The sequence below is a fragment of the Vicugna pacos genome, chromosome 8 (genome assembly GCF_048564905.1).
Source record: "Vicugna pacos chromosome 8, VicPac4, whole genome shotgun sequence".
Lineage (NCBI taxonomy): Eukaryota > Metazoa > Chordata > Mammalia > Artiodactyla > Camelidae > Vicugna > Vicugna pacos.
Genome location: NC_132994.1, coordinates 78,314,986 through 78,338,888, shown reverse-complemented (window position 1 = coordinate 78,338,888; position 23,903 = coordinate 78,314,986). Strand labels below are relative to the sequence as shown.

Sequence of the window (23,903 nt, the reverse complement as noted above, 5' to 3'; positions counted from 1 at the left end):
CCCCCCTCCCCTTGCTAATTTACTTTTTTTTTTTTTGTGGAAGGATAGTCAGTTACAGTGTGTTAATTGCATAAAAAGGGACTTGCTACCCTCCTGGGGGTGCCAGTGATGGGCGAGGCTGTGTGCGATACACTTGTGTTTAGGCAAAATTCAGATGTTAGCATTTCCTGAGAGGGTTGGTGCAGACGTCAGGGGTCAGCCTCGCAGTGCTAATGCGGCGCGAGCGGAGACAGGGTGCCCAGGGCTTCATCCACAGGTCTGCTGCCTCTGACTTCTGCTGACCCGCTGACTCATTCATTCATTGACTGGACACCTGTCTCATCTGTCCTCATGAAGAACCATACGGCCTGTCCCCTTTGCTATAGAAAATCTCGAAGCTGTCCACAGGGACAGACGTGTAAATAACGATGAAATGATTTGATTCAGAGGTGCTGGCGAGGGCCGATGGGCTGTGTCTGCTCTGTGTCTGCCTGGTGGTTTTGGCCCGCTTGGGCGTATGACGTGTAAGTGTCATTCTGTAAGTGACCCGGCAAACACCCCTGTGCTGTTCCTTATGCCCTTCCCTCTCTTTTTTGCTCCAGGACAACTGCCAACTTCTCTTCAACCCCCGTCAGTTTGACTATGACAAGGACGAGGTCGGGGACCGCTGTGACAACTGTCCTTACGTGCACAACCCAGCCCAGATCGACACGGACAACAACGGGGAGGGAGATGCTTGCTCGGTGGACATCGACGGAGATGGTCAGTCCCGCCGCGGCTCCTGGGGGTCGGGAGGGCCACAGTCGGGAGCTCACGGCTGCCCGCATTCGTCTGTGCTTCCTGGACAAGCTCATCTTCACCTAGATCCTGACAAGAGATAAAGTGATTCATTAAGCTGCTCTCACAGGACCCCACCCTCATTCTGCCCCTGCCTCTCCCCCGGGCCCCCTGGAAGGGTCACCAGCCTCAAGACAGTCCTTTGGAAAATGACACATCTGGCATCTTTGTTTTTCTGGCCCTGGGTTCCTAGTCCTGCGCCCAGTCATGGCATCTTCCCTGACATCCACCTCCGTTCACAGCCCCAAGGACCCTGTTCACCAGCCCGTGCTTCTGAGACAGGTCTGGGGACAGCGTTGGTCTCTCCTGTCCCCTGTCACTTCCGTTCATACCTCATGTCCAGCCATTCATCGAATCATTTGTTGCAAAGCCCCCCAAGGGGCTCCACTTACCCCCAGATGCCGGGATCCTCTGACACCACCAGGCCAGCGTTTAACTGGAGCTGGCAGTGCCCTCAGGGGCCAGCCCTCACCCACAGCACAGCCTCCCCGCCCTCGGGCAGCAGCGCAGACTGAAGCACGCCTGCCCCTTTGCCCCTCCTGGCCCGTCCCCACCAGCCTCCAGCCTCCCCGGCCCCTCCCGCCCTTGTGTCCTGGCTGTTTCCTTGGTGTGACTTGGCATCACACTGACCGGCCTCCAGCGGTACCAGGACAGCGACCGGCTGCACTGCTCTCCAGGGCTTTCCCGACCCTGCTGGCGTCTGTGAGGTCTGACCCCTCTATCTCTCAGGGCTTCCTCCCTCCCTGCCTCCCCCGTAGTTTCCTCCTCCCAGCCGGACCCCACCTGTCAGGACAAGACAGCCACCCCAGCCTGCCTCATGGTGTCCCACGTAGGCACTGCTGTGTGAGGTTTTCCATGGCTGTTCGAGCCTGATGACGGGTTCTTCATATTTTCATAGCTCCAGAGTCGACGAAGTTCACTATCAACTTCTAGGTTTCCTGAAATAAGACCTTACAGCTAACCCCCCGGTCAGTCTGTGTTGTGTTTTCCTCCTAATGTAGGAAACGGATGAGACGTGGAACCGGGGCGCCGCCCGTTCCTAGGGGCCGAGGAGGCCTTCTGAGCGGGCATTTGGGGAAGCATCACAGTGCAGATCAGAGGTTCAGCCCTGGTGCTCCCCTCAGTAACCTTGGTGTGTGTCGTCGTCCAGGACCCTCCAGAGCTGGCTCAGCTTTAGACAAAATGAACTTTACCTTTAGTGGGAAACCTTCCATGAATTTAATAACCTTTACATTTTACGGTTGCTTGGATCATTTTTTTCTTGGACACACGTGTGGCTCTAAGTCATTTAACACAGCAGGAAGAGGGCTGTGCCTTTTCTCAGCTCCGCCTGCTTCTGTTTTCCCCCGACCCCCCACAGACGTCTTCAATGAGCGAGACAACTGTCCATACGTGTACAACACGGACCAGAGGGACAGCGACGGCGACGGAGTGGGAGACCACTGCGACAACTGCCCGCTGGTGCACAACCCGGACCAGGTGACGGGGCGAGGGCCAGGGGCGTCTGCGGGCAGCGGCGGGTGAGGGCTCCTTGGTCGCAGACGCGTGTGGCTTTGCGCTCTTCCATCTGCTCTGCCAGGACAGCGCACGCTTTTGGGTCACTTTAATTGAAAACGTGTCCTGAACTCGAGTGTGAGTGGGCTCTGCGTCTCGCTGGCCGCTGGCCAGGTGAGGAGGGGCCGTGCCTCACTGTCCCGAGGGAGCATTTCTCCACCCGGCCGTCTCCGCCGTATCCTCGCAGGCAGACAGCAACTGGCCTCTTTTCCAGGTTTGCCTTTGGAAGACACGGTGTGAACGTACCGTGGTGATGTAGTGGAGAGCGTGTCGTGGCAGACATATCAGAAAGGCCTGGTTCCGTGGCCCCTAATCCCTCCCGGCCCCCCCCCCGAAGGAAAGGGCGTCTGCCCGAGACGTGGGGGAGGGTCCTGGGGTCCAGCCCCGGCTCGGATGTAGACGGCGGGGACGCCCCTGCACTCGGCCGCTCACCTGCAGGGGTCGTGGTCCAGCCCGACATCCACGGGTGACCTTCCGCCTGCCTCTGTCTTACCGGACGGATGCTCAATACCACTGTCCCCAAACTGTGTCCCAGACGGATGTGGACAACGACCTGGTGGGAGACCAGTGCGACAACAACGAAGACATCGATGAGGACGGCCACCAGAACAACCAGGACAACTGCCCCTACGTGTCGAATGCCAACCAGGCCGACCATGACCATGACGGCAAGGGCGACGCCTGCGACTCGGACGATGACAACGACGGGATTCCCGATGACAGGGACAACTGCAGGCTTGTGCCCAACCCTGGCCAGGAGGACGCAGACGGTGGGTGCACCCGCACAGGTGGCGGGGTGGGGGTGCAGGGAGAGCGCTGCCTCGCCTGCCTGCGGACACAGCAAGGGTTTGTGCAGGTGCGGACCAGGACCTCCAGTTTTCCAGTTAGAGTCTCAGGTAACGGGCCAGGTGACAGGTCAGGTGCGCGGCCGTGCTCAGGGACACTTTGCATGTTCTCTGGCTGCCGCTCAAGGCTGTGAGAACGCAGCTCTAGGATGGAGTCCTGGCTGCCCTGGACACTGTGTAGAGGACACATGTCCCCCAGGACGAGAGTAAGGGATGCTGGATGTTGGAGCCAAGATGACTAAGACGCATGTGGTGAGACTCACTGATCTGGGGGTGACTCCAAGGATGCTCTCAGGGGGGTTTCAGGAGGAAACAGAACAAAGGAGTTCAGTCCCCACACCCACTCGGCCTGGGGAGGGGGCTTGCTGGCTACTGAGCAGGGGAGAGGGGTGGAGGCAAGGCTGGTGGAGTTGAAAGGCCCCTTCAACGTGAGTCCATGCCTGTCACACAGTAGCTGGGATGTGTGTCACTGAGCAGGACTGGGACACAATGAAGGGTTTGATAGGAAATTGAGTCCAACATGGACTTTCCTTCCAAAGTGGCAGGCACGAGGGTGGCTGACGTGGTGCGTGTAACCCTCCCACAGCACCACCGCTGTCTCACTGCCCAGGGGGCATGGCGGTACCGGCGGGCATCCCCCCGCACGTGTCAGCCTGGCCCTGGCCCCCAGCCCCGCCCCCTCATCCCTGGGAAACTCGGCAGGATGCTTCCAAAGGAGGGAAGGGTGTGTCTCCCTAGGGAAAACCGCTTGGTGAAGGAGTCCTTCTGTGAGTTCCAGACGGACGGCAGGCAGGGTGGTCAGGGCAGTGACAGGCCCTGACGGAAAGCAGCTGGGGCCGCAGCCCGGCGTGACTGGCGGTGTTTGGGTCTGTGCGCCTGGTTTCGAGATCCGAACAGAGTGAGAAGTGACTCACGCGGGAACTTGGCTTTGGGGTGCTTTGCTCCAGCGTCATCGCAGCAACATTTTAAAGAGTGTTGAGAGCCCTCGCAGCCCGGCCCTCAGGCGGGGCTGAGCGTCTAAGCGCTAATCCCTGCCACACCGCCGGGCACCTCGCCTTGAGTCTGCGGAGAATCACGTGCTGAGCTCTCCGAGACAGACGGGCAGGCGGCGGCCCCGGCTCTGCTAGCTTTCCGCTTGTCCTTGGCGACAGGTGACGGGCGAGGTGATGCTTGCAAAGACGACTTTGACAATGACAGCGTCCCTGACATCGACGACGTGTGTCCTGAAAACCATGCCATCAGTGAGACCGACTTCCGGAACTTCCAGATGGTCCACCTGGACCCCAAGGGCACCACTCAGATCGATCCCAACTGGGTCATTCGCCATCAAGGCAAGGAGCTGGTGCAGACGGCGAACTCTGACCCCGGCATCGCTGTCGGTGAGCCTTCAGAACACATGCTGTCATGCAGGCCCCACTTGCAAGGTGCCCCGGCGCACGCGGGCTGCTCCTGAGAACCGGGTGGATGGGGGCAGGGGTCTTTCCCGGGTCCCACCCACCCTTGGTCTTTGGAACCGTCCGCCCAGGTGTTTCTGGTGGAAGACCTTGGGGAAGTAGCACTGGCCTCTCCGAGATTTCACGTTCAGCAGACCGTCTTCTCTCATGGACTTGGACTATAAAATATTCCCTGATGTGGTAAAGCTCTGCCGTAGCTGCACAAGTGAGGGCTAAACAAATAAAATGCCATGCGTGGCATCAGTCTCACCATCAGAGCCTGGGCCGGGTGGAAGGGAGACCTCCCTCCCCTCTGTGCTCAGTGATGGCAGGGCTCCTCCAGGAATGCCCCGAAAGGCTGTTTCTGACTTCATCTTACGATGGAATGTTCCCTTTGGCATCCAGGTTTTGATGAGTTTGGGTCCGTGGACTTCAGCGGCACGTTCTACGTCAACACGGACCGCGATGATGACTACGCGGGCTTTGTCTTCGGGTACCAGTCCAGCAGCCGCTTCTACGTGGTGATGTGGAAGCAGGTCACGCAGACCTACTGGGAGGACCAGCCCACCCGGGCATACGGCTACTCGGGGGTGTCCCTCAAGGTGGTGAACTCCACCACGGGGACGGGCGAGCACCTGAGGAACGCGCTGTGGCACACCGGGAACACGGAAGGACAGGTGGGGGAGGCCCTCCTCTGACCCTGCGGGCAGCCCTGGCCCCTCACAGAAGTGCCCGTCCCGGTCGGGCAGGGTGCAGCTCGGTGGTAGGCACGTGCTCAGCATATATGAGAGGCCCTGGGTTCAGTCCCCAGGACCCCCTTCAAAAATAAATACGTAAAACTAATTACTTCCCCCCAAAAAAGGCTGAAAAAAATACTTCTGTCTCTACTGTGCTAATTTAAACTCTGGCCACAGTCGTTTTAATGATCTGTTGGGTACCTCGCCCACTGAGTTGCCCATCCTCGAGCTTTTACCAACACGATTGGTAACCCTCTTGCAGGCTAACTATCGCTCTGCCCCCCAGGCATAGGGAGATCCGGGTTCGGAAGTCCCGGCGTTTCCCGCGGGGTCCGGGCTGAGGAAGCAGGGGCTCTGTGACTCGGCCTGCACGCCTGTGCTCTCCGCTCAGAGCCACCTTGTCCCCGTCACACTCACACCCTGAGTGTATCAGAGGGAAACGTGGCAGCTGGAGCTGAGGGGGACATTGGCAGAGTCACATTTGTCTCCCATTTGTGCTGAGAAGCTGCATCAGATTTGGCTCCAGTCGTGCTCACGAGTGACATTTCTCCCAGGTGCGCACATTGTGGCACGACCCCAGGAACATTGGCTGGAAGGACTACACCGCCTACCGGTGGCACCTGACCCACAGGCCGAAGACCGGCTACATCAGGTGAGGGTGACCCAGCGCGGCCGCGTTTCCGCCAAGTAACCTTCTCGTTTCAGAGCGGCTCCCCGTCGGACGGCAGGTTAGGGTGCGGACGGGCGGACGAGCCAGGGCGCTTCTGGCTCACATGCTGCTCTCTGGTCCCTGCAGTTCAGGCGCCTTCGCTTTTCTCTCTAGCGTTTTCTGTTGTGCATCACTTTGGAAAAAAAGCAAAAACAGAACTGGTGAAGAGGAGAAAACCAAACTGTCTTGTTAAAATGACCTGGAGGGCGGGGAACGCTTCTCCTCCTCATGAAGGCCGTGTGCAGGGAGGAGACGCGCAGTGCAAAGCACCGTCTCGCTGCAGACTGTCACGCGAGTCGTTTGGAGGGTGGACTCGTGTTCAGCTCTGCTGTTGCGAGTGGCTGGATTCAGAGCACACCTCTGAACAAGCACTTACAAGTCCATCCAGCAGTCTTCTCCCCTCAGCGTGGAAGCCTTTGTTGTGATTTAAACAAAACATGGATGATTTAAATTTAAGTTTTTTGCAAAGTGTGTGAGAGCACGGTGCGGTCTGATTTCCCCCGTGCCAGGCGCACACGTCGCCATGACGGCAGGCAGGTCCGCAGGGAGGCCGGGCTGGTCGCAGGGGTGACCTGTGCACAGAGAGGCTCCTGCTCGCTCAGGCACGCGCTCCTCCCCTGTCGGGGCAGCGGCAGTGGGCAGCCGCCGCTTCGTGGGAGGGAGCAGGGCACACGTGGTTTTAGCGCAGCCGGAAGGCCTGTATCCGTCCTGACAGCCTGGGGAGAAGCTGGCGCCCCGCCGAGGGAGGGGCCGCCTGCCTCCCCAGACTCTCCTGGGCCCCCCGAGGCCAAGGCGTCCTGGACGCTGGGAGGGTGACGGTGGGTCATGGGGAGGAAGGGGCCCGGGCGGTGCTGGGCTGCTCTCAGCAGCCCTGCGAGGAGGAGGTGACCTGCTGCCTCCAGTAGATGTCTTCACAGAGTTCACCCTCTCCTTTCTCCTGTTAACCTGTTTTCAGAGTCTTAGTGCACGAAGGAAAACAGGTCATGGCCGACTCAGGACCCATCTATGACCAGACCTACGCTGGCGGGCGGCTGGGGCTGTTTGTCTTCTCTCAAGAAATGGTCTACTTCTCGGACCTCAAATACGAATGCAGAGGTGGGCGGAGAACACTGCCCCGGGGCGGCGGGCGGCCCAGCATAGGGAAGGGACTCGCATTTCATCTCCTTTGACAAAAGCTGCACTTTAGGGCGGCAGCTGGTGGCCTGGCCCCAGCAGGTGTTTTGTTTGCTCAGCCTGAGTCGGCTGTGCCTGTCAGTTTGTTTTAAACTGAATGTGAATGTTATTGTCAGATCGCCACTTTCCCTCTGTTTGCAGCTGTCTAGTCTGCAGCTTCCCATGGTTTCTACCCCTTCTGAGCCCCTAACAGCATTTTAAGTTGCTACCCTTGGCGGGGGGGGGGGGTAGAAAAGAAGGAGGGGGAGGGGGAAGGGAAGAGGGAGGGGGCTCTTTATTGTCTCTCTGGGAGTATATTGAATCAAAGTGTTCTAGACCTGGACGGGAACGTGGCTCCCATGTTGTCTAAGCCCATGTCTTTGTGTAGTTATGAAACTGTCCCCCTTCTGTGGATGAAGTAAGACTCAGAGATGCTTCTTGAAAATCACACAGAAAGAATGTTGATCTGTCTTCTTGCTTCTACTGAAATGTTGGCTTCCCTGTGTTAGGTTTCCTTTCAAGAAATTTTATGTTTCCTTCATCCATCCTTCCATCTATCCATCCATCCTTCCTTCCATCCATCCATCCACCCATCTTTCCATCCATCCACCCATCCATCCATCCTTCCATTCATCCATCCATCCATCCATCCACCCACCCTTCCATCCATCCTTCCATTTATCCATCCATCCTTCCATTCATCCATCCATCCATCCGCCCATCTTTCCGTTCATCCATCCATCCATCCACCCTTCCATCCATCCATCTTTCCATCCATCCACCCATCCATCCATCCATCCATTTCCCATCCATCCATTCATCCAACCATTCACACTTCAATCCATATTGTGGATGTCTTTTTTAAAAATTAAAATAATGCTGTTTTAGCCTGTAGTTTGACAAAATAAAGCACAAGTAAACCCGTGATGCAGTCTCCTGAGTTCTGCTCCCTGTTTTGCAGACGTCTAAACAAGATTGGCTGCATTTCCAGCAGAGTACTGTAGACGCTGTTACCCAGACACCTCAGCCCATCCGGCGCCCCCAGCCTCTCTCTAGCTGCCCCTCCTGTCCTTGACCCCGACTTTGAGTGGTTCTCCGCCTCCTTCACCTCCTGTCATCGACCCAAGCCCAAGCGCCTTCAGAGGATGAACATCAGTGGAACCTGAAGACGAGCACGCAGCCCACGACAGGAAGCCCAGTCTGATGAGACATGAGACTTTACGTGGAGAGAAAGCTGAGCATGATGTTACACTGCCTTTTCCTTGTTTGTGTAAAGAGAACGACGTTTACATGTAAAATGTAAGTGCTTGTCGTATTTATGTGTGTGTGGAGCTGCGGGAATATTGTGTGCAAGCCACTATCATAAATTAAGCAGGAGTAAATATCGCCACCCCACTTCCATTGTGAGAGCACCCCAGTCCCATTAGGCCAGGGGTAGAGAAGGGCCAGCTCCAGTTAGAAGCCAGGCCGTCGTAAGGAAGAGGCCAGGAGAGACCAGGTGTGTGGCGTGGGGTGTCAGGTCGCTAACTGGAACAGGAAAGACAGTTACGGGAATAAACGAGTGCCCTTCCCCAGCCTCTCATCCTCCGGCGAACGCCCTCGTACTCAGCAGGGGTGCAGCTTTGTCAGAGAAGGGCCGTCCCTGCAAAATGTGGGTCCAGATGTGGGTCTGACCAAGCCTCATTTACGGGAAGGGTTCAGAGAGGGGTGCACTGTCCCTGCAGCTGGGGCCCTCAAGCTGTTGCCTGCCTGGGACCCCCGGCCAACGCCTCTTGATTTCATGCTCTGATCACCGGAATTCTTTCTGGAGCTTTTTCCGAGTGTGCTGGCGGAGGAACAGACAGCAGAGAAGTCAGCAAATGCACTTCGGCCTCTAGTTCCCAGTCTAGGCTTTGAAGCTCCGGACCAGTTGCTTGTACCTAACTCGGTAACACATTTCATTAAGGTTCCGGTTATAAGTGCTGTGTTGCTATTTATTAAATGGATATAGAATGAAGTTCCCCTCACCAGTAACTTATTTTAAATATGCCAAGTAGCACATACGGAGTGTAATTTCTAGAAGTAAACGTATAACTAGTATATGATAATATAAAGACACAGTTATAGCAAAAGAGCTCCCTGTCAAAATACAAGGCTTTCAAATATTATGTTGTCATGATAAAGCTTGCTGTGAACATGATAGCATAGACACATACTAAGGAGAGTTTATAATGGAACCTTAATATATACCGTTGCAGCAACTCTGATTTGATGGCTGTTACTGGTGCGTGTCTGCTGTGTGTTGGAGGCGGGGAACTCTGGAAGCTGAGGGGACCCAGTGTGGTCCTGGCAGAATAGCCAGCGCTCAGTCATGCAGTAATAGGGCCCAGGCTTGATCTGTTTTCCGCTTTCAGTTGCATGATCTTCCTGCAGGAACCGTTGGTTAGTCTCGTTCCACATGGGGTTCAGTGGGAGGACTCGCCGTGTCGCCGAGGCAGGTGAACTGTCCGTCCCTCCCTGTCGGCCGCGCCATCGCCGCTTTGTCCCGGGAGGGGGCCCACGACCTTGGCCCCACTTGCCGTGCTGTCTGATGATGTTTTACTTGTTGCTTCCGCTGGGGTTGATTTTTTTGTTTCGCTGCACTTTTCACCTTTTTCTTCTTTTTTTGTGGAAATGTATTCCCAGACAATGAAGGTGGGGAGACCTCATTAAATGTGACCATTGTGACGAGCGTGTGGGTCTTCTGTGTCGGGGGTGTTTGGCCGAACCACACCGTGGAGTGGGAGGATGATGTGAATATTTAGAATGTACCATATTTTTTGTAAATTATTTATGTTTTTTTTAAAAACAAACTTCTCATACAGATTGATGAAACTTCTTCTGTTTTGCCAAAGACTGTAAATATTTATTTATTTGTTCACATGGTCAGATCTTCACCCCTGAAACCCTGCACATAGCTAGCACCTCATTTTTATACTTTAAAGATGAATAACAGGAAATAAATTGTAAAAAGGTTTTCTATAAATGAATCTCTCTCCCTTTTTTAAAGAGTTAGCAGGGTTCCTCCAGGGGGAGGGGAAGGACCCCAGCTTGGAAGAACTCCCGGAGGGGAACAGGCCGGCCCTTCATGGCTTTCAGGCTGAGATGCAGTTTGGGGTCCTTGTGGAGAAAGAAGCTCTATTTAGGGAACATCTCATCATGGCCACACAGCCCGTGGATGGTGGCAGCCCGGCCCCGCACAACACAGCCTTGGCGACCCATCTTCTGGCTGCATCTCATCGTCCTCCAGGGACATGGCAGTGCAGTGAGGCCTAGCGTCCCTGAGGAGCACCCCCAGGGACCCTTCGTCCGTGCGAGCTGTACCGCCTCTCTTGGCCCAGTCTTGTTCCAAACAGAGATGCTGCAGGAGATGCGGTGGGGACACACGGGGAAGCGGACCAGCTCGCTCAGGGCAGGGGGCCGCAGGGCAGCTCTGGGGTTCCTGGCATCTGGGGCTCCTGAGCAGCGGGGCTTTCCGAGCTTTGCTGTGGGGTCAGATGGAGGGAAATGAGAGGGGAAATGCAGAGGAGAGAGGGGGTGGAGGGAAAACAGGCGCATTTGTCAGGCAGTGAAGAGACAACTGGGAAAGGCCGCCTGTGGAGACGGGGCCGGGGCCGAGGCGCTGGCCGGGCGTCGGGTTCAAGGTGACTGGGTTTTGTGACACGAGGATGGAGGGAGGGCTGGGTCCACCGATGTGGATCAGGAGGCCTTTGGAAGTTCAGAAACAGGATGATTTGGGTTGGTGCACAGGTAACTCCTGGAGGAGCTCAGTGCAGATCTCCTGAAACCGAACATGAATAACATGTTTAATGACAGTTCGTAGAAGTCAGGCGTCGAAACCAGACACATTTTCTGTACATTCAGATTTGGGGGGAAGTTTATTGAAAAATACAAGTTTCTGGCTGACTCCATCCCAGTGCCCTGGTTGTCCCAGAACTCAGTCCTGGCGTCTTTGTGACCTGACAGGGGTATGAGGTGGCTGATGTGGGAGGAGCCGCTCCTTCCTCCTGTGTGAGATTCTGAGACTGTGGGCTGTCACCTGGGAGGACCTGGTGCGATTCCAACATGGGGTGCAGCCAAGGGTGCAGGAAGGGTCAAGGTTAAGAGGCCAGTGCATCTTCCTGGGGGCACCTGCCAGGGCCTGAGGAGCTGATGAGATCAGGGGCCCATGGGGTTTGTAACTGCTGAGGGAAGTGGGTCCCCAGAAGGCTGGATGGGGCCTTGCAGGGTCTGGGGATCCAACCATCTCAGGCAGGTTTGGCTCATTAGTCTGAGTTCCACAAAGAGGCATTTGGGGCCACAGGAGCAGAGTGATGCGTGGGCTGAGGGAACATGTGGGTGCTGCCACTGGACAGCTGCCCAGCCAGGTCCAGTGACCTTCAGGTAGAAGCAGGAATACCTTCAGGGCTCTGCTAAGGACTGGAAGACCCCACACAGACACAGAACCAGGGCCCTGGGACCCCGGGGCAGGAGGAAGCAGCCACACAGGCCCGGTCAGGCCTCTGCTCCCAGGGGAGTGACCTGGCAGAGAGTGTGAGGTCCAGAAGTGACAGCAGCTTGGGGCCCAGCAGACAGGGGACTGTAGCTTTGGGAACACCCTCGGACTTCCCACCTGGAGCCACCAAGTGTCAGCCCAACAGCTGCATCTGGCCCTCGCTGAGCTCGCCCAAGGCAGGGAGGCCGCACTCCAGGGTCTTCTGTGTGTGAGCACCTGTGATGGAGGTGGCCCTGAGCCCCTCAGAGGTTACATGGGTCTTGGTCACCAGCGCAGGGGACCCACGATGACAGGCTGGCCTCTCTGAGTGACTTTTAGTTCACGTCTCTCAGCCATCATGAGACCTGGAAACTTCTACCCCTTTCAGACACCATTTTTTTTATAGAATGATTTTTTTCATCCCAGACACACTTTATGAGAGGAGAGACTTTACATCATAGCAACCAGCAGACACAGTGTCCACGCACCATGGACGTGACGGCTTCAGATATCATCCTGGCAGACACATTTACACTGAGTGTCCCTGTGCAGATGGACCTGGGGGCCCTGCTTTGGGAACAAGCAAGCGCCAGCCCCACTGCCCCCAGCACCTCAGACCCAACCCACTCAGTTCCCATCACCCAAGCTCTCAGGGGTAGGCCTTTGTTTTGCCCGAAAGGGGTTTCTTCTGTGCTATAGCCTGATGGTGAGGGCACAGTCTGACTGAACCACTGTGAGTGTCCATAAGGTTGGTTTTGGAAAAAAAACAGTGTAGGAAGAGGAAGAAGCATTAGGACGTAAAACGTCATTGCCCTTCATTTTATGTACCGTTTGTTTACTTTCAAATTGTTGTTCACTATTTATATAAATGTGTTTTGCTGTTCAGAGGCTTTATTCTTCTACCTGTGCAGATGGTTTAGTTATCTTGGGCTGGGATAAAGTCATACAATTTTTCCTATTTAAAAAAATTGAATTATTGTTGGGGGAGGGGGAGCTCAGTGGTAGAGGGCTTGCTTAGCAGGCACAGGGTCCTGGGTTCAGTACTGCCACTTAGACAAACAAACAAATCAGTCAATAAACCTAATTACTTCCCCCCACCAAAAATACTGAATTATTTTTCTTTCCATATGGTTTCAGGAATAAATTACAATTGTTAAACAAAATTTATATATATTTATATGTATAATAACATATATAATAGCATTCTATTTAATACAGGTTATATGAATGTATTTAACATAAAATATTAAATGGTGTATATTTAATATTACACACATACCTACACACACACACACACACACACACACACACACACACACATGCCTTGGAGGTACAGCCTCTCCCTAAGGAGCCGTGTCTTTAGACATCACCGCCTTGCACACAAGAATCACTGGCACTTCAGGGAAGGATTTCCAGCTGCTGTGGGAGGAAGAGAACGTAGGTTGCAGGTTGGCATCAGCAGGATTCTCTCAGATTGTAGAGTTTCTTGCCATGTTTGGGGAGGATAAAACGTCACCCGATGTGGTGAGCTGACACGGTTCCAGAATAGGACCAGTGACCCCAGATGGAGCAAAACTCAGTCCCTAAATAATTGGAAAAGAAGACATGTGACATCCTCCCTGGCACTTCCTTGAAACATGTTCATAGCACTGCCTATCCTTCTGGGCTGCTGTATTTTGTTTGATAAAGAATATAATATCATACAGTTCTAAAATCCCTGCTAGAATGCCACAGTATCTCATTCAAAGCGCTTTATAGGTAATTACTTTTTTTTTTAAATTTCCAAGCTCTTTCCTTCCTAATGCCACATTTTTGAGGATTTAAAAAAAGTTACTGAAGGAACTAAAGGAGGTAGTGTTTAGAGACATAAAATATGTCAAAAATGAAATTGAAGCTATAAAAAAGAGCTAAGTAAGAATTAGTAAACTCATTGGCTGAGATGAGAACTGATCTAAAGGCTGTGCAAAGCAGGCTAGATAATGCAGAGGAACAAATAAGTGACCTAGAAGACAGGACAACAGAAAACACCCAATCAGAACAGCTGAGAGAAAAACAAATAAAAAACAATGAAAACAACATAAGGGACCTATGGGATAATATAAAGCATGCCAATCTATGCATAATAGGGGTTCCAGAAGAGGAAGAAAGATCAAAGGGGATTGAAAAGATATTGGAAGAAATCATGACTGAAAACTTCCCAAACCTAAAGGAATCAGATATCCAAGTACAGGAGGCTCAGAGGGTCCCAAACAGGAAGAACCCAAACAGACACACACCAAGACATAGCATAATCAAGATGGCAGAGTCAAGGATAAAGAAATGATCCTAAAGGCAGCAAGAGAAAAACAAAAAGTGAGTTACAAGGGAACCCCCATAAGGCTCTCAGCTGATTTCTCTACACAAACACTATAGGCCTGAAGGGAGTGGCAAGATATATTCAAAGTCCTGAATGAAAAAAGATTCAGCCCAGGATACTTTATCCAGCAAGGCTATCCTTTAGGATAGAAGGAGAGAAAAAGAATTTCACAGACAAGCAAAAACTAAAGGAGTTTAGCAACACTAAACCCATGCTAAAAGAAATACTGATAGGTCTACTCTAAATAAAAAAAGCAGCAGGATGCTACAAAAATGAGAAACTCACATTTGGAAAGGTGATAACTCATGAATTACAAACAAAATAAACACAAAATTGTAAAAGAAGACATTTAAATCATTCAGAGTGGGAGAGGGAAGCAAGAAAATACAGAGTATTTTTTTTCTTTCTTTTTAAATTTTTTTATTCTCAGCAGGATGGGTTTGAGATTATATTACTATCTGTTTAATACAAACAGTTCTAGTAATTGGTTAACAGACTTACAAAAAAGGGTAACCACAAGCCAAAAACTTACAAGGGAGTCACAAAAACTAAATAAAATCCATGATAATACAAAGGAATATTACCAAGCCACAAAAGGAAGAAGAAAGGAACAAAGAAGAAATAACAAATCAACTGCAAAAATAAGTTCAAAATGGCAATAAACACACATCTATCATTAATTACTGTAAATGTTAATGGACTAAACGCTCCAGTCAAAAGACATAGAGTGGCAGACTGGATAATAAAGCAAGAACCTTCAATATGCTGCATACAAGAGACCCACTTTAGGGAGAAGGACACATATAGATTGAGAGCGAAAGGATGGAAAAGGATATTCCATGCAAATGGAAAAACCAAAAAAAGCAGGTGTAGCAGTACTGATTTCAGACAAAATAGACTTTAAAACAAAGGCCATAAAGAAAGATACAGAAGGACTTTTTATAATGTTTAAAAGAGTAATACAAGATGAAGATATTTCACTCATTAATATATATGCACCCAACATAGGAGCACCTAAGTGCATAAAAGAATTATGTACAGAGATAAAGGGGGAAATTAATGGGAATACAATCATAGTTGGAGATTTTAACACTAAATTAACATCACCAGACAGATCTTCCAGACAGAAAATAAATAAGACAACAGAGAAATTAAATGATACAATAGAAAAATTAGATTTGGTGGATATTTTCAGAGCATTACACCCCCCCAAAATAGCATATATATTCTTTTCAGGTTCACATGGAACATTTTCTAAGATTGATCATGTACTTGGGCACAAAAGAAACCTCAACAATTTTAAGAAGATAGAAGTTATCTCAAGCATCTTTACTGACCACAATGCCATGAAACTAGAAATCAACTACAGAGAAACAAAGGAGAAAAAAAGGAAAGCAGGGAGATTAAACAAAATGCTATTAAAAAAACCATTGGGTGAATGATGAAATCAAAGTTGAAATTAAAAAATACCTGGAGGCAAATGAAAATGAAAACACAACCACACAAAACTGATGGGACACAGCAAAGGCAGTGCTAAGAGGGAAGTTTATAGCAATACAGGCCTTCCTCAAGAAAGAACAATCTCAAATAAACAATTTAACCCACCAGCTGAGAGAACTAGAAAAAGAAGAACAAAAAACCCCAAAAGGCAGCAGAAGGAAGGAAATAATAAAGATCAGGGAAGAAATAAATAAAATAGAGATTTAAAAAAAGCATAGAATAAATCAATCATACCAAAAGCTGTTTTTTTGAAAAATTAAAGAAATCAACAAACCTCTGGCCAAACTCACAAAGAAAAAAAAAAAAGAGAGAGCACAAATAAGGAAAATAAAGGAAAATGGAGAAATTACAACAAATAACATAGAAATACAGAATATCACATGAGAATACTATGAAAAACTATATGGAACCAAACTGGATAACCTAGAGGAGATGGACAAGTTTCTGGAAACATACAGTCCACCAAGACTGAATCAAGAAGAAACTGACCACTTGAACAGACCAATCACTAGAAATGAAATCGAATTAGCAATAAAAAACCTCCCTACAAATAAAACTCCAGGACTGGACGCCTTCACCAGAGAGTTCTACCAAACATACAAAGAAGAACTCATACCAGTCCTTCCCAAACTCTTCCAGTCAATTGAAAAGGAGGGAATACTCCTGAACTTATTCTGTGAAGCCACCATCACCCTGATACCAAAACCAGAAAAAGACACTACCAAAAAAGAGAATTACAGACCAATATCACTGATGAACATAGATGCAAAGATCCTTACCAAAATATTAGGAAATAGAATCCAACAGCACATAAAAAAAGATTATACATCATGGTCAAGTGGGGTTCATCCCAGGGACACAAGGGTGATTCAACATATGCAAATCAATCAATGTAATATATCACATCAACTAGAGAAAGGACAAAAGCCACATGATCATCTCAATCGATGCAGAAAAAGCACTTGATAAAATTCAACACCCATTTATGATAAAAACTCTTACCAAAGTGGGTATACAGGGAACATATCTCAACATAATAAAAGTAATATATGACAAACCTACAGCCAGCGCAGTACTCAACGGTGAAAAACTCAAAAGCTTCCCGCTAAAATCTGGGACAAGACAAGGATGCCCACTGTCACCACTCCTATTCAACATAGTCTTGGAAGTCCTAGTCACAGCAATCAGGCGAGAGGGAAATAAAAGGGGTCCAAATTGGAAAAGAAGAGGTAAAAGTGTCACTATATGCAGATGACATGATACTATATATAGACAAGCCTAAAAGGTCCACACAAAAACTACTAGAAATAATCAAAGAATTCAGCAAGGTACCAGGTTACAAGATTAACGTTCAAAAATCAGTTGCATTTCTTTAGACTAATGATGAATCAACAGGAAAAGAAAGTGAAGAAATGATCCTCTTTAAAATAGCACCCAAAGTGATAAAATACCTAGGAATAAATCTAACCAAGGAGGTGAAAGACTCATACACAGAACACTATAAACCACTGATGAAGGAAATTAAAGAAGACTTTAGAAAATAGAAAGATGTCCCATGCTCCTGGATTGGAAGAATCAATATTGTTAAAATGGTCACACTGCCCAAGGCGATCTATGGATTTAATGTAATCCCTATCAAATTACCCAGGACATACTTCACAGAACTAGAACGAATCACAATAAAATTTATATGGAACCACAAAAGACCTAGAATTACCAAAACATTACTGAAGAAAAAGAAAGAGGCTGGAGGAATAACTCTCCCAGACTTCAGGCAATACTATAGAGCTACACTCATGAAGACAGCATGGTATTGGTACAAAAACAGACATATGGACCAATGGAACAGAACAGAGAGTCCAGAAATGAACCCACAAACTTTTGGTCAACTAATCTTCAACAAAGGATGCCAGAATATACAATGGAATAAAGACAATCTCTTCAGCAAATGGTGTTGGGAAAACTGGACAGCAGCATGTAAAACAATGAAGCTAGAACACTCCCTTACACCCTATGCAAAAATCAACTCAAAATGGATCAAAGACTTAAACATAAGACAAGATGCAATAAACCTCCTAGAAGAAAATATAAGCAAAACATTATCTCAGATACATCTCAAAAATGTTCTCCTAGGGCAGTCTACCCAAGAAATAGAAATAAAAGCAAGAATAAACAAATGAGACCTAATGAAACTTACAAGCTTCTGCACAGCAAAGGAAACCAGAAGTAAAACAAAACGACAACCTATGGAATGGGAGAAAATTTTTGCCAATGAAACCGACAAAGGCTTGTTCTCCAAAATATATAAGCAGCTCATATGACTTAATGAGAAAGAAACAAACAACCCAATCCAAAAATGGGAAGAAGACCTAAACAAGCAATTCTCCAAGGAAGAAATACAAATGACTGTGAAGCACATGAAAAAAATACTCAATATCACTAATTATCAGAGAAATGCAAATCAAAAGTACGATGAGGTATCACCTCACACCAGTCAGAACGGCCATCATTCAAAAATCCACAAATGACAAATGCTGGAGAGGCTGTGGAGAAGAGGGGACCCTCCTACACTGCTGGTGGGAATGCAGTTTGGTGCAGCCACTGTGGAAAACAGTATGGAGATTCCTCAAAAGACTAGGAACAGATTTACCGTATGACCCAGGAATCCTGCTCCTGGGCTTGTATCCAGAAGGAACCCTACTTCAAAATGACACCTGCACCCCAGTGTTCATAGCAGCACTATTTACAACAGCCAAGAAATGGAAGCAGTCTAAGTGTCCATCAGCAGGTGACTGGATAAAGAAGAGGTGGTATATTTATACAATGGAATACTACTCAGCCATAAAAACCAACAATGTAACGCCATTTGCAGCAACATGGATGTTGCTGGAGAATGTCATTCTAAGTGAAGTAAGGCAGAAAGAGAAAGAAAAATACCATATAAGATTGTTCATACGTGGAATCTAAAACAAAGAAACAAACAAAACATATACAAAACAGAAACAGACTCATAAACATAAAATACAAACTTGTTGTTGCCAAGGGGGCTAGGGGTGGGAAGGGACAGACTGGGATTTCAAAATGTAGAACAGATAAACAAGATTATACTGTACAGCACAGGGAAGTATATACAAGATCTTGTGGTAGCTCACAGAGAAAAAAATATGACAATGAATATATATATACATGTTCATGTATAACTGAAAAATTGTGCTGAACACTGGAATTTGACACAACATTGTAAAACGATTATAATCAATAAAAAATGTTTAAAAAATGGGCATACACCGTAAACCTGCACGATGTTAAATGCCAGTTATGTCTCACTAAATCTGGGGACAGAAAGGGAAATTCAGCACAGCTGAAGAGTGCAAGGCCAGCACGCAAAGGCAGCTGTGTCCTGTGCACCAGGGACAGGTGACATGGAAGCAAAATTAAGAAAGCAATTTTATTTGCAACAGCATTTTAAACAGTGAAATAAGTGAAAATAAATTCAACCGAAAGGTGAACGCCTTGCATAATAAAGAGTGCAAGACATTGTGAAAAACGGAACAAACGCTAAGTGAATGGAGAGCTCTCTTGTGTTCTCGGCTGGAAGACTCGGCACTGTTAGGACAGGGGCACTGCCCAACGCAAACCACAGATTCAGCTCAACCCCCTCAAGACTCCAACAACTCTTTTTTTCAGAAAAGATTATCCTCAGATTCAGATGGGATCGCAAGGGCTCCGAAAAGCCAGAATAAGACTGAAAAAGAACAAAGTGGGAGGACTCACACTTCCTGATCTGAAAAGGCACGCAGAGGCACGTAGGGTCCGCCTGCCGGCCAGCAGGGTGGCACCGAGAGTCCGGAAAGGCGCCCGGACACTTAGGGCCACCGATTCTCAACAAGGACCCCAGGACGGTTCAGCGAGGGAGGAACGGGTTCGTCAACAAACGGGGTCTCCACATGGAAAGAATAAAGTTGCCTCCCACCTCACACTGTGAACAAAAATTAACTGAAAACGGCTCAGCCACCCAAGCGTGACAGCTGAAGCCCTAACCCTCAGCAGCACAGACTGGATTTGGGAGCGGATTCTTAAATACCTGGGACATCAAATTCCCTTAGACACCAAAAGCGTGAGCAGCAACAGAAAACACGTACAGCAATTTGCAGTCGGGCTTTATCAAAACGAGACGCATTTCTGTATCAAAGGAACTTTTCAGGAAATTAAAACGACAAACTACTGAATGGGAGAAAATACTTAGAAATGTGATAAGGATCTGATAAGGAAATCTGATAAGGATCTGGTGTCTAGGACGTATAAAGAACACTTACAACTCCCCCCAAAAAGGCAAAAACCCATAAAATGAACAGTGACTTTGAATAGATGCTTCTTTAAAGAAAATCAAATGCGCATCAAGTTCCTGGGACGCGCGCAGCATCATCAGCCACAGGAAAACCGCAGAGAGCTGCCCCTTCACGCTCGGTACAGTGACCGCAGGCGAAGAAAGCGGCGGGCGCTGCCGGCGGGGCCGTCCCGGGCTCGGCGGCGTGGCGGGCGGCTCGGCGGACCCCAGAAAGCGAAGCGCGGGGCCCGCGCGGGGCCAGCCGCTCTGCTCCCGGTGCGTAAGCCCGGGGCGCCGAGCGGGGCCCCCAGCAGCGCGCGGGGCGCGGTCGCGGGGCGCCGCTCGCGAGGCCGCAGCTGGGGCAGCCCGCGTCCGGCAGGCCTGGCGGCCCCCGCGGCAGAGCGACGGCCGGCGTGCGGGCCCGGGAGGCTGGCCCTCGGTACCGGCGACGCCATGCTCAGCAGAGGAGCCGGCGCGCGGCGACAAATCGTGTGACTCCACTTACTTGAAACACCCAGCATCGGCACGCCCGCAGAGACGCAGAGCAGGCTGCCGGCTCCCCGGCCTGGGCGCAGGGACCCGGACCCCGGCGGCTGTTTGCTGGGTGCAGCTTTCCTTCCACGGTGACAGGACTGTTGGAAGTAAAGGGAGGTGACGGCTTCCCAGCGTTGTGGGCGCTCTGAACACCGCTGGACTGCACACTCTGAAGTGGCTGATTCTGTTCCACGAATTTCACCTTCACGGAGAAGTAGGAACTGCCTGGTCATCACTGCAGTGAGCAGAACTGGGCAGCCCAGCAGCTCACGATGACCTTAGGGCGCTTTGTTCTGCGGAAGCAGAGGCGTAAGGCAAACCCATGCGACGCGCCAGGGCAGAGCCCGAGGACGTCTCTGAGCCTCCCTCTGTCCTCGCGTGTGGCTTTGATCTTTACTCCTGGTTCCCACTCCTCCCAGGCCTGCCCGTGTCCCCCTCCTGCCAAGCTCTGGTGAAAAGCCTGCCGCCACAGCTGAGAACAGACCTGCAGTCAGGGCACCTGCGTCCTGATTCCAGCCCTGCTGCCGCCAGCCCTGCCGGCAACACGTATTCTCTGAACCTCGCCCTTCTTGCCTGTAAGATGGGACAAGAGAATCTGCCCCCCAAGTCCCTGGGGACGAGAGGGTGACGCCCAGGGCCGGTGTGTGTGGTCCCCACCGCCCCCGCCACGTCTATGAACGAGTCCGGGTGTGAGGGACCGTGTGCTGGCCCCGGGAGAGTGAGAGTCACTCAGCGTCACCTCCGTTTCTGAGAGGCCTGCTGGAGGGGAACCCGGCTCAGGACCAGTGGCCTCCTGGCTCCAGGGGCTCCAGGCCTGTGGAAGGAACGTCCCCCTCACCTGGAATCCAGATGCTCTAAATGCGAGAGGCTCTCCAGACCCAAGAGCGTGGCTGAATGCAGCAGTCATGTGGCCAAGAGAATGGTTGACATTAGTGACCAGGGATCACACGCGGCTGTGTGTCTGGCACCCCAGCCCCAGGGCGCCGGCTGTGTGGCTGGGTAAGTGATCGAACTCCGGGTACTTGGTGGTTCCACGTGTGAAGCCAGGGCACCCACCTCAGCACCCTCACCCAGCGTCTCCATGTTTAGACAATGCTCACGTAGCGCTCCTGGCAGTGCCCTCCCGGACAGTCAGCCACCAGTGAAATGCAGCCTTTGTTTTCGATCTGTGCTTGGAGGAAGTGGGACATTTTTAGGCATGAATCTTGCGAAGGCAGCCGCACGGGACTCCACACTCCTCTTGGGGCTCAGCCATTTACGGGCTGTGTGTCCCTGGAAAAGTTACTTAACCACTCTGACCTTGAGTTTCCTCATCTACTACATGGTGGAAACAAGAAATTCTTTCAGGGGTTATTGCAAGAGTTAAATGAAACTAATAGTACCAATAAGAAGTGAAGCTGCTGATTTGGGAAGTTTGGGTGTAGTTAGAAGGTGAGAAACAAGATGGCGGCTTGAAGGGCCAGTAAAGTGGACAGAAGGGGGTCTGGGCAGGAGAGATGCCCTTGCAGAGTTGGAGGAGGGGGTGCTGTTTGGGAGGGAGGGAGGGAGGGACGGGAGGCTCTGGAGAAGGAGTGACTGGGGGGCACCAAGCTGAGGGTGGGAGGCGGAGCTGGGCCTGAGCACTGCTGGGGTCTGCCTGCAGGGACTGGGGTGCACGCCCCTCAGAGGAGCCTGGAGGAAGGGAAGTGGGGCCAATGCTCACGGGAGGGAGGGGCTGGGTGGGGCCCCTGGGGCTGGCTGTGCTCACGCACTGGCAGGAGGGCCACGGGGAGAGGACTGGGATCTGGGCCTGGGGCTCAGGGGGTGCACAGGGGCCCACTGGGGGAGAGGGGTATGCTGGGCTGCACCAAGGTGGCTGCTGGCGCCCCGTCTGCTGGCTCACCAGCCTTCATCAGCTCAGGAGCAGGGTTAGGACGAGGCCTGGGCTTGGGGAGGGGCGGGAGGGACAGAGAGAGAAAGGGCGTCAGCCAAAACCAGGAGGCAGGTCCTCGGGGGCCAGAGCCCAGGCGTCCAGCCAGGGACATAGCCATCTGACGTGTGAAACTTGGGGCTGAGAGCTCGGTCCTGCTCAGGGACCGTAGGCCTGGGAGGAACAGATCGTCTGGACGGAGAGCACCGTCTGCACCATCGGCACCTGGGCCAGGGGGAGAGGAGGCCGCGTCCCCAGGGCGGTGACGGGATGGCTGCGGTCCTGCCCGGAGGGGTCACAGGAAGTGGTCTCTGCCCTGAGTGTGTCACTGGAAGAAAGGCCTCAGATCCACAGGGGCCGGAGATTCCTGGACGGAAGGCCCTTTCCTGGTGGGGACTTGCAGAAACGCACGCAGGCCGATGACACGTGGTTAGTTCTGTCCTGGGTCAGGAGACGCCAAGCGCAGAGGGTGCGCCGGCACCTCCGTCTGGACCACTGGCCGGTAGTCATCTGATGAGGAGAGCTGCTAACTCACACTGAAAGCGTCTTTGGAGAGAACTCCTGAAGAAGGAAAACGAGCTTGGAGTGTCCGCGGGGAGGCCCCCGAGGGCCCAGGGCCCAGCGGCAGAAGCTGCAGGCGCGCGCGCAGGCCCGTCCTTCCCACGGGACGCGGGGCTCCGCTGTAAGAACGGCCCCAGCGACGATGCCAGCAGGACCCAGGGGCCCGGGCAGCGGGGGAGGCGGGCGCGCGCCTCAGGACCCAGCTGCCTCAGGCGCTTCCTGCGTCCGAGTACTGCCCGAAGCCCCGGCCCCTGCTCCTTCCAGACCTCGGGAGGCCTGAAGAGTGCACTCGCGTGAGAAGCCTGTGCGCGTGAATAAAAGGCAGGACCCTCGGGAAGTTCGTCAGGGTGAGCCAGCCCGATGGGTGAGGTCGTCCTCACAGAGCGGACCCGCCCCAGCTCTCCCAGCCTCAGCCTCTGAGGAGGCGCTGACGACTGTAGGAACATCCAAACCTTCATCAGGGCGTCCTGGGCGTGGCCGTCCAGAGGAGTGCATTTCAGAAGCTTACCTGTGTTCACTGCAGGTGGATGTGCTAAAAGCAGACCGTGCTGTTGGAGAAGGGAAAGTCAGCCAGAGCCAGGATGCAGGGGGGTGGAGGGGAGACCCCGGCCTCCTGGGCGGACAGAGGGCCCCCCACGAAGCGTGTGGACGGCCAGACGGCTCCTTCCGGGAGGGCCAGACGGTCGCGGCGGGACGCCACCCGAGTCTGAAGATCACTGCTCTCCTGATGCTGAGACGGGTCTCTTTGTGTGGCTCACCTAGTAACCGAGGAAACCGGAACCAGCCTTTGTCGTAGCCGGGTGCCCTCCGAGGGGCGCCCGGCCACGCGCTGGGGATGAGGCCACTATTTTGCAGGTGATTCCAGGAGCTGCTGGGAGCTGGAGGTGGCACAGGATCAGCGTGTCCGTCACTGAGAGCTACTACTGCGGGTGGTTCCAGCTCAGCAGTCCTCAGGCCCATGTGAAGAACCAGAAGGTT

At 51.7% G+C, this 23,903-nt stretch overlaps 1 protein-coding gene and 1 long non-coding RNA gene across 4 annotated transcripts in view; one reads left to right on the top strand and one right to left on the bottom strand.

Annotated features, from left to right (window-relative positions):
* THBS2 (thrombospondin 2) overlaps positions 1–9,952 on the top strand; it is a 28,744-nt gene extending 18,792 nt beyond the window's left edge. Inside the window, exons 15-22 of the mRNA XM_072966245.1 lie at positions 582–741; positions 2,177–2,295; positions 2,906–3,140; positions 4,367–4,594; positions 5,054–5,325; positions 5,940–6,037; positions 7,050–7,189; positions 8,208–9,952. Of these exons, the coding sequence (XP_072822346.1) occupies positions 582–741; positions 2,177–2,295; positions 2,906–3,140; positions 4,367–4,594; positions 5,054–5,325; positions 5,940–6,037; positions 7,050–7,189; positions 8,208–8,215 (1,260 nt within the window). The 3' untranslated portion in view covers positions 8,216–9,952. The remainder of the gene's footprint in view (positions 1–581; positions 742–2,176; positions 2,296–2,905; positions 3,141–4,366; positions 4,595–5,053; positions 5,326–5,939; positions 6,038–7,049; positions 7,190–8,207) is intronic.
* A 2,936-nt stretch (positions 9,953–12,888) lies between these two features.
* LOC140697947 (uncharacterized) lies at positions 12,889–23,622 on the bottom strand. Of its 3 annotated transcripts, none has more exons than XR_012075335.1 (5): positions 23,434–23,622; positions 20,940–22,925; positions 20,427–20,657; positions 13,255–13,321; positions 12,889–13,157 (listed from the first exon to the last, which is right to left on the bottom strand). It is a non-coding gene; the product is annotated as an uncharacterized lncRNA (long non-coding RNA). The 3 variants fall into 3 exon arrangements; XR_012075336.1 differs by having other exon boundaries at positions 12,889–13,321; positions 20,940–21,028; positions 21,294–22,925; XR_012075334.1 differs by having other exon boundaries at positions 12,889–13,321.
* Positions 23,623–23,903: the final 281 nt, after the last annotated feature.